Source organism: Chiloscyllium punctatum, chromosome 15 (assembly GCF_047496795.1).
Source record: "Chiloscyllium punctatum isolate Juve2018m chromosome 15, sChiPun1.3, whole genome shotgun sequence".
Taxonomy (NCBI): Eukaryota; Metazoa; Chordata; class Chondrichthyes; order Orectolobiformes; family Hemiscylliidae; genus Chiloscyllium; species Chiloscyllium punctatum.
In genome coordinates this window covers 51,737,352-51,750,629 of record NC_092753.1, presented here as the reverse complement: position 1 = coordinate 51,750,629, position 13,278 = coordinate 51,737,352, and the positions used below count along the sequence as shown (strand labels likewise).

Genomic DNA, 13,278 nt, shown 5'->3' with positions numbered 1-13,278 from the left:
TACTGCTTCTTGAACACAACTTTCAGAGCACAATACCATCAAGAGATTAAAATTTGAGAATTACTAATAACCTAGATGCATATTAGTAACCAAACATTTGAACCAAGATTGGCACAAATATGTACATAATGTCTCAATGTGGGACAGGACTTTCCAGACCCAAAGGTGGTAAGAATAATGGCAGGTAGGTGAAATTGATCAAGTGAGATGCAAAAATTAGACTCTTGCTGTTGAGATAAGCGTTAGCGATTTGAGCTGTCCTCTTCACGTGGTCATTGAAACATGTCAGCAACAGATAGCAAGAAACCTATCTACATGCATTTGCAAATAATTAAAGGTACAACTTGCTGGAATAGTCTTAGTCTTCCCAATTAGCTCCTGCTCAATTAAGGAATTCAACACTTCAGATGCATGTCATGCTAGTCAGACAAAGTGTTTCTCAACAGGAAAGAAGAATTGGAAGAATGTAGCGTGAGGCTATTGTCGTTAGCTTTCAGTTTTAGATTCAGGACACAAATGAGGATGGACAAGCTGGAAAAGCATTATTTGCAGATTTCATGAGGTGAATTGAGATCAAAAAAAGGGAAAATCTTTTTCAGAAAAAAAATGTTGCCCTTAGTAATAATACAATTTCAACCAGAGTATCCTTTTCTCTGGTAGTTACCATCAGCATCTATTACAGTAGAAGTTATTTTGGCTTTCGCACTTTATTGTACTTGCATTAGCTGTCAAATGTTTCAGAAGTTTCAAAACATATATTACTCCTGAATATTTTTTTTAAGTCACAACGACTTGGGTAAACAGTATTCATTACTTTTTACTTTTAGATGGTCAGAAAAATGAAGACTTGGGAAGTTTAGGAGAAAATGAAGACTTGGGAAGTTTAGGAGAAAATGAAGACTTGGGAAGTTTAGGAGAAAATGAAGACTTGGGAAGATTAGGAGAAAATGAAGACTTGGAAAGTTTAGGAGAAAATGAAGACTTGGAAAGTTTAGAAGAAAATGAAGACTTGGAAAGTTTAGGAGAAAATGAAGGCACAAGCTTAGGAGAAAATGAAGACACAAGCTTAGGAGAAAATGGAAATGTAGAAAGTTTCGAAGGAAATGAAGAAGCAGACAGTTTGGAAGAAAGTGACACAAAAAGTTTGGGGAAAGATGATGGAGAAAGCACAAAACAATCAGTAGAAATTGAAGACACAAAAAGTTCAGGAGAAGATGACACAGAAGATTTGCGGAAAAAAGACACAAAGGGCTCAGGAGAAACGAAAAAGATCATAAATGATAAATTAAATGGTTTATTGAATATAACCAAAAATGTAAGTAGACTTGATCTATTCTCCTTTCTATTGTGTTTGTTTCATTTTATGCAGTTAAGTGCCAGACAGTAAAATAAGTCTTCTTGTTGCCACTTAAGTGATAATTGAAATGTATATTGATGGAAAGAAAACAGAGGATAATGTTGGTTTGCATATACCATAACAACCAAAAATACTTTAATTTCTGTTATGTCAGAAGAGCCAATTATGAAGATTGTGTATTTTTCAGAATGCTAGAAAGAGCAACACTGTGGCTCAGTGGTTAGCATTACTGCCTCACAGTGCCAGGGAACTGAGTTTGATTCCTGCCTAGGATGATTGTCTGTGTGAGGTTGGCATATTCTTCAAGTATCTGTAGATTTCCGCTAGGTGCTCCAGTTTCCTCCCACAGACCAAAAATGTGCAGGTTAGGTAGATTGGCCTTGACCAGGGATATGCAGGTGGATTAGCCTTGACCAGGAATATGCAGATGGATTAGCCATGTTAAATGCAGGGTTTCGGGGGCTGGGTCTGTGTGGGATGCTCTTCAGAGGGTCAGTGCGACTTGATGGGCTGAATGGTCTCTTTCTGCAATGGCAAAAAGTGTGCTGCTTGAAAAGCACAACCAGTCAGGCAGCATCTAAGGAGCGGGAGAGTCAACATTTCGAGCATAAGCTGTTCATCAGGAAACCTTTTGACTCTGATCTCCAGCAACTGCAGTCCTCACTTTCTCCTCTTTCTGCAATATGGTGATTCTATCATTCTCTGAAATGGAAAAAAGTATGCGATGAGGTTTATTGAATAATAGCACTCTGCCCACATGTTCTGTATTCCTCTTCACCTGTCTACACCATGAGGAAAAGATATTGACTAAGATGCAGATTAAGCCAGTTTCTAATTTCACAGTTTAGAGAACCCATCATGATGTAACTTCTATTCATGCTAAAAACAAAATGCTGAGATATTGCAGGCAAAGTGCTCATATGGTAAGCTTTAAATTTTTAATCTAATGAGAATTAACCTAACAATGCCGTGGTTGTGGATATGTTCGCCGAGCTGGGAAGTTGATTGCAGATGTTTTGTCCCCTGTCTAGGTAACATCTTCAATGCTTTGAAGCCTCCTGTGAAGTGAACTGTCTCTTCTGGAATTTATTTGGTTCTGTTTCTGCTGCTTCCAGTTGCCGGTTCCAGTTGTCTGTTGTAGTGGCCAGTATATTGGGTCTAGGTCTATGTGCTTGTTGATAGAGTCTGTGGATGAGTGCCATGCTTCTAGGAATTCTGTGGCTGTCCTCAGTTTAGCTTGTCCTATGATCGTTGTGTTGACCTAGTTGAATTTGTAGTCCTTGCCATCTGTGTGTATGGCTACTAGGGACAGCTGGTCGTGGCGTTTATTGGCTGGTTGGTGTTTATGGATGCAGACTACTGTTGTCTGCCTGTTTGCCCTATATAGTTTTTTGTGCAGTCTTTGCATGGAATCACGTAAATTATGTTAGTCTTGCACATGATGGGTGTAGGGTCTTTTGTCCTGTAAGTTGTCTGAGTGTGGCTGTCAGTTCTGAGACATATTTTATGTAAAGTAGTGTGGCTAGGTGTGTTGGGTCATGGCATGTCCTCATCACGTTGTTTGTTAGGCAGATGAAGTTGCGAGGATATCGTTCTTGATGAAGACTTTGTCGAGGTCTTCTTCTTCTTCCCTTCATAGGTTAGGAGTGCTGCAGTGTGTTGTAGCTCTTTTAAACAGGGCCCTAATACAGCTTCTGTTGTGTGTTTGGGTGGTTGCTGTTGTAATTCAGGACCCGGTCAGTGTGTGTGACATTCCTGTACACTTCTGTGGTGCATTGACCATTCTGTGTTCTTTGTACCATCACATCCAGGAAGAGGAGTCGATTGTTGGTTTCCTCCTCTCCCGTAAATCTGATCCCTGTGAGCATGGTGTTGATGATCTGGTGTGTGTTCTCGATTTCTGTTCTCTTAATGATAACAAAAGTGTTGTCTACGTATCTGATCCACAGTTTGGGTTGGATTTGTGGTAGGGATGTTTGTTCCAATCTTTGCATCACTTGCTTCTGCCCAGAGATGGGTGAGCCTGTAGTGTTGATGTGTTCATATATTTGGTTGTTGAATGTGTAGTGTGTCCTCAAACACAGGTCTAGTAGTTTGAGCATGCAGTCCTTGCTGATAGGTTCCCCTTCGTGTTGTCTGTTCTGCCTGTCCAGGATGTTGGCTATTGTCTCTCTGGCTAGAGTTTTGTCAATTGAAGTGAACAGTGCTGTTACATCAAATGAGACCATTGCTTCGTCTTTGTCTATATTAATGTTCTTGATGTTGTCTATAAATTCCTGTGATGATTGTATGGAGTGTTTGGGTCCACTGATAAGATGTTTTAGTTTTTGTTGAAGTTCTTTTGCCATTTTATGTGATGGCATTCCCGGCAGTGCCACAATGGGTCTGAATGATGTATTTGGTTTGTGTGCTTTGGGTAATCTGTAAAATCTTGGAATGTCGTAGTTTTCTGGTTTCATTCTTTGTAGGTCAATTCTGGTTCTAAGTCTATTTTTTTTAAGGTTCCATTGTGTGCTGTTTATTCTGTTGGTTAGCTGTGGCATGGGTCAAACCCCCTCTGTAGGTAGGTGTCGGTATCTGCAAGTAGTTTCTCTGATTTCTGAATATATTCGGTATTGTCCATGATAACCATCATTCCGACCTTATCTGCTGCTATTATGATTATGTTCTTGTCATTTTTGAGTATTTTTAGGGCTTCTCTCTCTTTGGTGTTGCAGTTGTTTATTTGTCTTTTTTTTTGTTAGTAAGGGTACAATAGGTTGTCTAACTGTTTGATGTGTCTCTTCAGTTAGTCCGTTAGTTCGGAGTATACGTTCTCGTGCAGCCAAGAAGTCTGTTGTATTTGCGTTCCTATGGCTGTAGTTGAGTCCCTTGGCTAGTATAGCTTTTTCTGTGTCTGTAAGTTGTCTGTTGGAGAGGTTTTTAACACAGGTATCTGTCATGTTGTCTTCTCTGCTGTTGGTTAGATTAGTCATTTTGTCTTGTAGTGCTATTCTCTTCCTGTATGTGTTCTGTCTTATGGTGATAGTCTATTCAATTGTCATGGTACACTTCTGATTGGTTGTTTTTTAAATTACTGTTTTTTGGCACATAGTTTCTTATCTGTACCTGTGTAGTCTGTTGTGTGTATCATGACAGTCCATAAACCGACAGCCACGCTCAGACAACAACTCACCAGGACAAATGACCGTATACGCGTCATGCACAAGACTAACGTAATTTACAAGATTCCATGCAAACACGGCATGAACCACTATGTAGGGCAAACGGGCAGACAACCAGCAATCCGCATTCACAAACACCAGCTACCAACTAAACGCCATGATCACCTGTCCCTAATAGCCATACATACAGATGACAGGGGCCACAAATTCAACTGGGACAATACAGTGATCATAGGACAAGCTAAACAGACACATCCAGAGAGTTCCTAGAAGCATGGCACTCATCCATGGACTCCATCAACATGCACATTGAGCTAGACCCAATATACCAGCTACTACAACAAGCAACCGGAAGCAGCAGAAATGGAAGCAAATAAATTCCAGAAGACCCAGTACAGCAGCGCTTCACAGGATTCTCTAAAGCACTGAATTTGACACCTAGACAGGGGACAAAATGTCTGCAAATCAACTCCCCAGGTCGGTGAACATACCCACAACCATGAAACCCAGCACCCAAGCTACAAATGTTTACACAAACCTTGATAACCTAACAATTTTTGAACCAGCATGAGGTTCTTTTAATTTAGTTTATCAGACGCAAGACCATAAAATGTAGGAGTAAAAGCAGTCCATTCAGCCCATTGAGACTACTCTGCCAATCTATGGGATCGTGACTGATCTGTAATTCTAACTCCACAATCCTGTCTTTTCTCCATAATCCAGGATTCATTGACTGATTAACAATCTATCTATCTCAGCTTGAGATATACTCAATGACCCAGCCTCAACTGCCCCCTGGGTAAAGAATTCCACAAGCTCACTACACTCTCAGAGAAGAAATTCCTCCTCATCTCTTTCTTAAAAAGGCCACCCTTGAGCTGAGTTTATGCCCTCCTGTTCTAGCCTCTCTCACAGAGGGAACAACTTTTCTGCATTGATCCCATCATGTCTACTTAGAATCTTCTATGTTTTAATAAAGTCACCTCTCATTCTTCTAAACTGCAACTGACTCAACTCTCCTCATAAGAATGCCCCTATCAGGTGTCAGCCTCATGAACCTTCTCTGGACTGCTTCCAATGCCAGTACATCTTCCTTAGATACTGGAGCCAAAACTGTTCAGTGTTCCAACTGTGTGCTGACTTGTGCTTTGTTTAGTTTTAGCAAGACTTCCTTATTTTTATCATCCATTTCCTTTGAAATAAAGACTAACATTCATTTGCCATCCCAATTACCTGCTGAACTTGAGCTTTTTGAGACATATACACAAGAACTCTCAAATCTTTCTGTTGTGTAGCTGTCTGCAGTTTTTCTCCATTTAAATCATGTTAAGGTTCCTCTATTCCTTCTGCCAAAACGCATAACCTCACACTTTCCCTCTTTATGTTCAATCTGTCAAGTTTTACCTCACTCCATTAACCTCTCTAAATCCCTTCCTACACGCTGTGTCACCCTCACCACTTGCCTTCTCACTTATGTTTGTTTCATCCACAAACTTGGTAAGAGTAGATTTACTTCCTTCTTCTAAGTCATTGATGTATATTGTAAATAATAGTTGTCCTAGCATTGATGCCTATGGCACTTCACTAGTTACAGGTTGCTATCTTGAAAATGGCCCCTTATCCAAACTCTTTGCCTTAGGTTAGTTAGCAATCATGTATTCATGCTAATATACTGCCTCCAACACTATGGGCTCTTGTCTTACGAAGTAGCCAAATGCGTGATATCTTATCAAACACCAAAAAATCCAAATATATTACATCCCAAGCTTCCTCTTTATCTATGCTCCTTGTTACCACCTTGTTACCCTGCACCCCAACCCCATCCATTTGGCCCCGCCTGCCCTGCCCCCCAACCCCGTCCAACACTGCCCCCTGCCCCCACCCCCGCCCACCCTCTCTGGGGCAGCCGGACTGTACATCAACAACAAAACTACTGCTGCCTTTGTGGGATGAGTCTCCAAATTGCGCACACACACACAACTTTTTACTTCAACTTTTTAACATTTCCACTTTGCCCTGTACAGGACAATGTTGGAGAGATTATCTGGGGAAGTAGGGGTGTGTGGTTAGTGCACACCCCTCTGTAGAACTCCAGGGAAAGTGTGGGAAGAGAGAGAGGACGGGAGGTCAGTCATTTGGAGATGGTGCCTGTTTAATCACTGTAAACAAAAGACGCGATCACAGTTGGAAATACGTCTTTGCTATAATGTTTCTATTCGGACCTCGAGATCTCCTTTGGATAAGCAGATTTTCGGATAATCGAGGTTCCCCTATAATTATACGAGCCTCCATCACTTCCTCTGGCATTCCAAACACACATCATCCTCTGCACGAAAAAGTTGCCCCTTAGGTCCCTTTTAAATCTTTCCCCTCTCACCCTAAACCTATACCCTCTAATTCTGGATTCCCCCACTCCAGGGAAAAGACCTTGTCTATTTACCCTATACATGCCCCTCTATAAGGTCACCCCTCAGCCTCTGACACTTCAGGGAAAACAGCCCCAGTCTATTCAGCATCTCCCTGTTGCTCAAATCCTCCAACCCTGGCACCATCCTTGTGAGTCTTTTCTGAACACTTTCAAGTTTCACAGCATTCCTCCTATAAAATGGAGGCCAGAATTGCACACAATATTCCAGAGTGGCCAAACAAATGTCCAGTACAGCGGCAACATGACCTCCCAACTCCTGTACTCTATTACTCCGACATCTTCGCTGTCCACTGCACCTCCAATTTTGGTGTCATCTGCAAACTTACTAACCATACCTCCTATGTTCACATCCAGATCATTTATATAAATGACGGAAAAGCAGTGAACCCAGTACCAATCTATGTGGCACATCACTGGTCACAGGTCCCCAGTCTGAAAAGCAACCCTCCACCACCACCACCCTCTATCTTTTACCTTAGAGCCAGTTCTCCCTGTATCCATAATATATAACCTTGCTCACCAGTCTACCATGAAGAACCTTGTCGAGTGCTTTACTGAAGTCCATATAGATCATGTCCATCGCTCATCAATCCTCTTCGATACTATTTCAAAAAACTCAATCAAGTTCTTGAGATGTAATTTCCCATGCACAAAGCTATGTTGACTATCCCTAATTAGTCCTTGTCTTTCTAAATGCATGTAAATCCTGTCCCTCAGGATCCCCTCCAACAACTTGCCCACCCCTGATGTCAAGCTTCCTGGTCTATAGTTCCCTGGCTTTTCCTTATCACCTTTCTTAAATAGTGGCACCACGTTAGCCAACCTCCAGTCTTCCGGCATCTCACCTGTGACTATTCCAAGATACAAATATCTCGGCAAGAGGCCCAGCAATCACTTCCCTAGCTTTCCAAAGAATTCTAGGGTACACCTGATCGGATCTTGTGGATTTATCCATCTTTATGCGTTTTAAGACATCCAGCACCACCACCTCTGTAATATGGACATTTTTCAGTCCATGGTGAACATAATCCCAAACTACACAAGTCCCACCTCCTTTTGGCTTTTGTTTTGTATTTCTGCTAATCCATCCTTTAAAACATTTTCCCAATAACAAATATTAAGCTAACTAGACTGGAGCTGCTTTTGTCTCTATCATTTCTTACCTTGACATTACAAGGGCAACTTGCCTTTATGTTGTGTTTTTAATATATAGCACATACATGTTTTCACTGCAATGTTGTCAAACAAACTATAACATTGAATCAAAGAACGGAATAGTAGGTCAGATCACTAAAAGCTTGGTAAAGGAGGTACATGTGAAAGATAATCTTAAGGAAAGAGAGGTGTGCACACCAAAAGGTTTAGTGTGGGAATTCCAGAATGTAGCACCTCAGAAGCTGCAAGCACAGCTGCTAAAGTTGGAGCATTGAAAATTAGGGATGGTTGAAGGGCTGCAGGTAGTTTCAGAGAGAGAAAAGCCACACATGCATTTGCCATCAGGGTCAAATTTTAAAACTGAAACTTAGCTTAATCAAGAGCCACAGTAAATTAGGAAGCACAGAGGAAATCGACAAGCCAGACTGATGCAAGTTAAAACATTGGCACCAAAGATTTTGATGAGCTTAAGTTTACAGAGAATAGAAAATGGAGGCATACATTGAACAGTCAAGTCTAGATGTTAACAGGCAATTTAGAATGTAATCAATGCCACCAACAAAACTTGTGGTGGTTATTATTCCAGATATTAGAAAAAATTCCCAAGAAAAGACAATAACTAAATATTATTTTGATTATATTTATTATTTAATTATTGTATTACCGGCCTCAGTAGAAATGACAATTCATGGTTTAATTGCAGATGACATTATTTAAGGGACATTTCACCAAAGATGCTGAAGCAAAGGAAATGCACAATGAAACAAAGTTGGAGGAATCAACCAAAGAAAGCTCAATTGGAGATGACAAAAGCGCTCCAAATTTGAACAATTCTTCAGAAGAACTTGGAAATACTGCTTCATCAAATCTAAATAAAACTAATTCAGTGCGGAGTGGTTTTAAAAACAAATATAAGTCGATTACTTGTGTGTTGGTGTAAAGACCCTACATTGGCAGGGAAAGGTAACGTTCCTTCTAAGCAGTTCACAAGAACAACTTGCACTTTAATTATTCAGCAATCCAAAATGTAGCTTTTTTTCTACTTTTGTACAATTAATGTGTCTATAAAGGCATAAGTGTTATTAGAATCACTGTTTATGGAGACCTGTAAAGAAACTTTTGATAGCAAATTGATTTTATCCTTCCAGGGTTTCAATATCAGTAATGGCATTATGTTTTAATAAATGAGTTGATCAGGATAATGTAAATGGGTATATTTTTGTACAAACAAGCTATGATTTTAATGTTTCAGAACTATGGCTTCAATGGTGCTTTTATATCTTTGTGACTTGATAGAAAACTTGTAAAATTTTCAATGTAAGTAAATTATAATTTTATGTCAGCTGTAAATAGTTTGTCATATGTTTTGAAAATATTGTCCAGAGTATAATTTCTTAACAGTACTTTAACATATTTTATATTAATGCCAGGTTTTACCTATTCATGTCAATTTGAGGTCATAAGTAAAATGGAATTCTCCACAATTCTTACGTTTTTCAGAAAGTAAACAATGTAATGAAACATAGAATATGACTGTTGAGTGGAATGAAGTGAATGCAGCTATCATAGGCCTGATGAATAACTGGTTTTAATTTTACAATAAGTTGTTAAATGTTATAAGACTTCAAGTGCCTTTTAGAGCAACAATGGTCTTGGAATTTTGAATGTGCATCTTGAATAAAATATCAAAAGTCTCAAATGTGAAAAATCTCAGTTTTGTTTTTTATAGTAATTGCATTTTAGCTGTTTTAGTGCTCTCTTGCAGCAATGATTGTTCCAATTGTAACTGAGATCCTTATTCTTTTCACTGCACAGTAATAATTGTGTAAATACTGTCAACAACTTTCACTACGTGCAATACTGGAATAGTGAAACATGTTTTAATGTAGTGGTTCTACTTTATTTGTTATGATATCTGTATCTTGGTAGGATTTCAAATTCCTAAACACCTGGCTATCCATTTGATTCCATATTGTTGTAGCTCATAGTTCTGTCTCCTACCTTGCTTTGGCTTCTTTCTTCACTTCTAAGTGTAAATTTGAATGTATCTGGGGAATGAGTGCTTTTGGCATCTATCACTAGATTTGGCAGAACCACTGAGCCAAATTCTCCTTTGCAAAGACCACCAATTCTTCTATGATAACCTTGTAATCAAACATTATTTTCTCCACCACCAACAGTGTCCTTAAAGTCTAACGTCTTCCATCCTCATGTCTTAACAACAAATGCTGAGATAGTAAACTTCTACTGCTTCCTCTGAGACTTCCACTCCGTTTTGCTGACAAAGTCAAATATCCACCAGGAATGTTCTAACTGTCTCTACTGTGAAACTACTCCCCCACTGGTGGTTTGTAAAAAAAATAATTTCCTGGGTGCTTTCTTTAATTTTATCCATGAGACCTATCTCATGTGCCTCTGATTCTTCAGTCAGTGAAATCATGCATTCCTAACAGGTACTGTAAGTATTGGTTATGGTAATAGATTAACAGTCCAGAGGTTGAGAGTTTGTCACAAGTTATGAAATTAAATTCAATAATTCTGATAATATAGACTGTAAGGTCAAAAAAAGCAGCTCACCACAACTTTCTGCAAAAAATCTAGGGATGGGCAATAAACGCTGTCCCAACCAGCAACAGTCCAAATCCATGAATAAAGGTGCATCACCACCACCAGGAAATGACCATAAAGACTGGAAGATTCTCATAAAAATCCACTTATTTCACTAGTATCCTTTACAAATTGACGTTATTGTTCTAAACAAGACATACCCGTTATCCATTTTTATTTCCAGTCCAATGCTGTATTTCCAGTGTTTAGTTATTAACTCCTTAAATGTGTTATTGCCTCCCAAATCACCACCCCCTTGTGTGCAACTCCCTATATGAATTCATCCAATCAAGCTCCTGTTTCTCTAACAGCATTGAAATTACTCTAATCATGACCACTAGTTACATTTTATGTGATAGACATTCTGGTGCAATATCAACCAGTCCATTCTCTACAAATCTCTCCTCTGTTCCTCGGCTTATAAATACTACGCTCACTTGATCTTATTCTTCTATTCCAGTGTAATCAGAGAATGTGATGCTGGAAAAGCACAGCAAGTCAGGCAGCATCCAAGGAGCAGGAGTGTTGATGTTTTGGGCATAAGTCCTTCATTCCTAATGAAGGACTTATGCCCAAAACATTGATTCTCCTGTTCCTCAGATGTTGCCTGACCATCTGTGCTTTTCCAGCATCACACTCTCAACTCTGATCTCCAGTATCTGCAGTCCTCACTTTCTACTACTTATAATCAAAGAATGTTCCAGCAATGCCTTTTGATTCCTTCCCGTGCACCATTATTTTAGGAATCACATTGACTCCTTTCTCTTCCTCATTTACCTACTCTCTGTTAATGACATTGTTCAACTGTGGAGGCAGCTTCCATATTTCTGCAGATGTCAACCATTACATCTTCAGCATCTTGTTTAGCTCCTTAAATTGTCTCTGTTCAAGTTTGACATCCAGTCTTATTGGTGTGCAAGTTCCCCTAATTAAAGATGGCAAAACCTTAAGTATTTTGACCACACCACAAAACTCTGAACACTTACCACTAAATTCTTCTTCTTTCTAGTTATGTCTTAGACTGAGAGACTGTACAGGCATCAGTATTTAATTTGACCTCATAATGACTTTACAATAACATAACCTCACATCCTAAGCTGTCATTTTCCATTTCCGTAACCATTGTGGCCTCCAGTGCCAACTTAACCTAATTTCCACTGAGTCCCTTATTCATGTGTTTGACCTTTGCTTCCCTGGCTGACCTCTTCTTCTATTTTTCAGATCAACCTAAATTTGATCTGAATCTAAATCATGTCCTATCCTACATGAAGTTCTTCTTGCCCCTCGTTTTGTTCTTGCTGATCTCTGTTGACTGAAATTTAAGTTCCCATCCTTGTACTTAAATTCCCCTTTGGCGTTGACTTTCCCTATTTTTCTGTGTGAACTCTTCATTCTCTGACTGCCATCTCTTGTGATTTTCCTTCCTTTTAACCTACTACTGATAATTGTTCTTATTGTCACCTCGACCCTGTGATCTGAAATTCCCTCCCTAAATTTCTGCACCTCCCTTAGAAATAGCACAGTTAACCACTGTAAGAGGTCTTTTCATTCATGCTAATTAAATTTATTTGCATATTGCCAAAAAATTAATCGTAACCCTCATTTATCTCGAAGATGTTTAGCCAGTGGCTGACACTTAACCTTTTCAGTTCTAATACGTGGACCTTTTAATTGCACAATTCTAGCTAAAATCTTCCTGATAAAGCACAAATGAATATACACCATTTAAATCTTTTTATATCCTTCCTACAGTGAGGTGTCCAAAACTGCATGCACTACTTTGACTGAAAACTGACTTCTTCAGCAATTCCAAATATTATTTAAAGAAAATGCTGGAAATGCTCAGCAGATCAGGTGGTATCTATGAAGAAATAGGAGGAGCTAATGTTTTAGGTTGATTACTCTTCTTCAGAATGTTAAGATTGTTTTTCTCTCTCTACAGATCATACTAGACCTGCGGTACATATCCAATATTTACAGCTCTGACCAACATTTCCAGCATCTTTACTATTTCACTGATGCATTATCTAGATGGAAAATGAGATTTCCATTCATCTTTTTATAAAAATGATCTTAGCAACATGTTTCAATCATTTTGATTTGTGCCTACATAGCTGGATGCCTCCATTGCATTTATGATAACACAATTTAAGTTATTTACTTTTGTCATACATACAAAATATATTCCTTCACATTCTTCTATATGAAACAACATCTGTTATCTATCTATCCAAGCTAATTGCTTATATATGTTCCCCTGCAGTCTTTCATAATCTTCATGATAATTGCTATACCCACAAATTTGGTGACCCCGTGAATTGTTTTCTTTAAAATGCCTGACACTGAGGTTGTAAAAGGCACTGGATAAATGCAAGTTACTCCTTTTATTATAGGATGCCTATTTCATAATATATGCTTAACGTTTTATTTTTATGCTTTCATAGATTATGTGCATAGGAGATCAAATGCTCGAATAATTGTATGTATCTGTGTTCACATCACTAAAGGCAAATTAGTTGTCGCAATTATAACAAATTAAAGTTTGGCATTTTGTTTTATTTGTAACA

General features: G+C 38.9%; 1 protein-coding gene across 1 annotated transcript in view; it reads left to right on the top strand.

Moving 5' to 3' along the window:
- Positions 1–9,803, top strand: part of rpgra (retinitis pigmentosa GTPase regulator a) — a 100,595-nt gene extending 90,792 nt beyond the window's left edge. The window contains exons 17-18 of the mRNA XM_072585117.1: positions 828–1,315; positions 8,808–9,803. Of these exons, the coding sequence (XP_072441218.1) occupies positions 828–1,315; positions 8,808–9,044 (725 nt within the window). The 3' untranslated portion in view covers positions 9,045–9,803. The remainder of the gene's footprint in view (positions 1–827; positions 1,316–8,807) is intronic.
- The last annotated feature ends 3,475 nt before the right edge of the window (positions 9,804–13,278 follow it).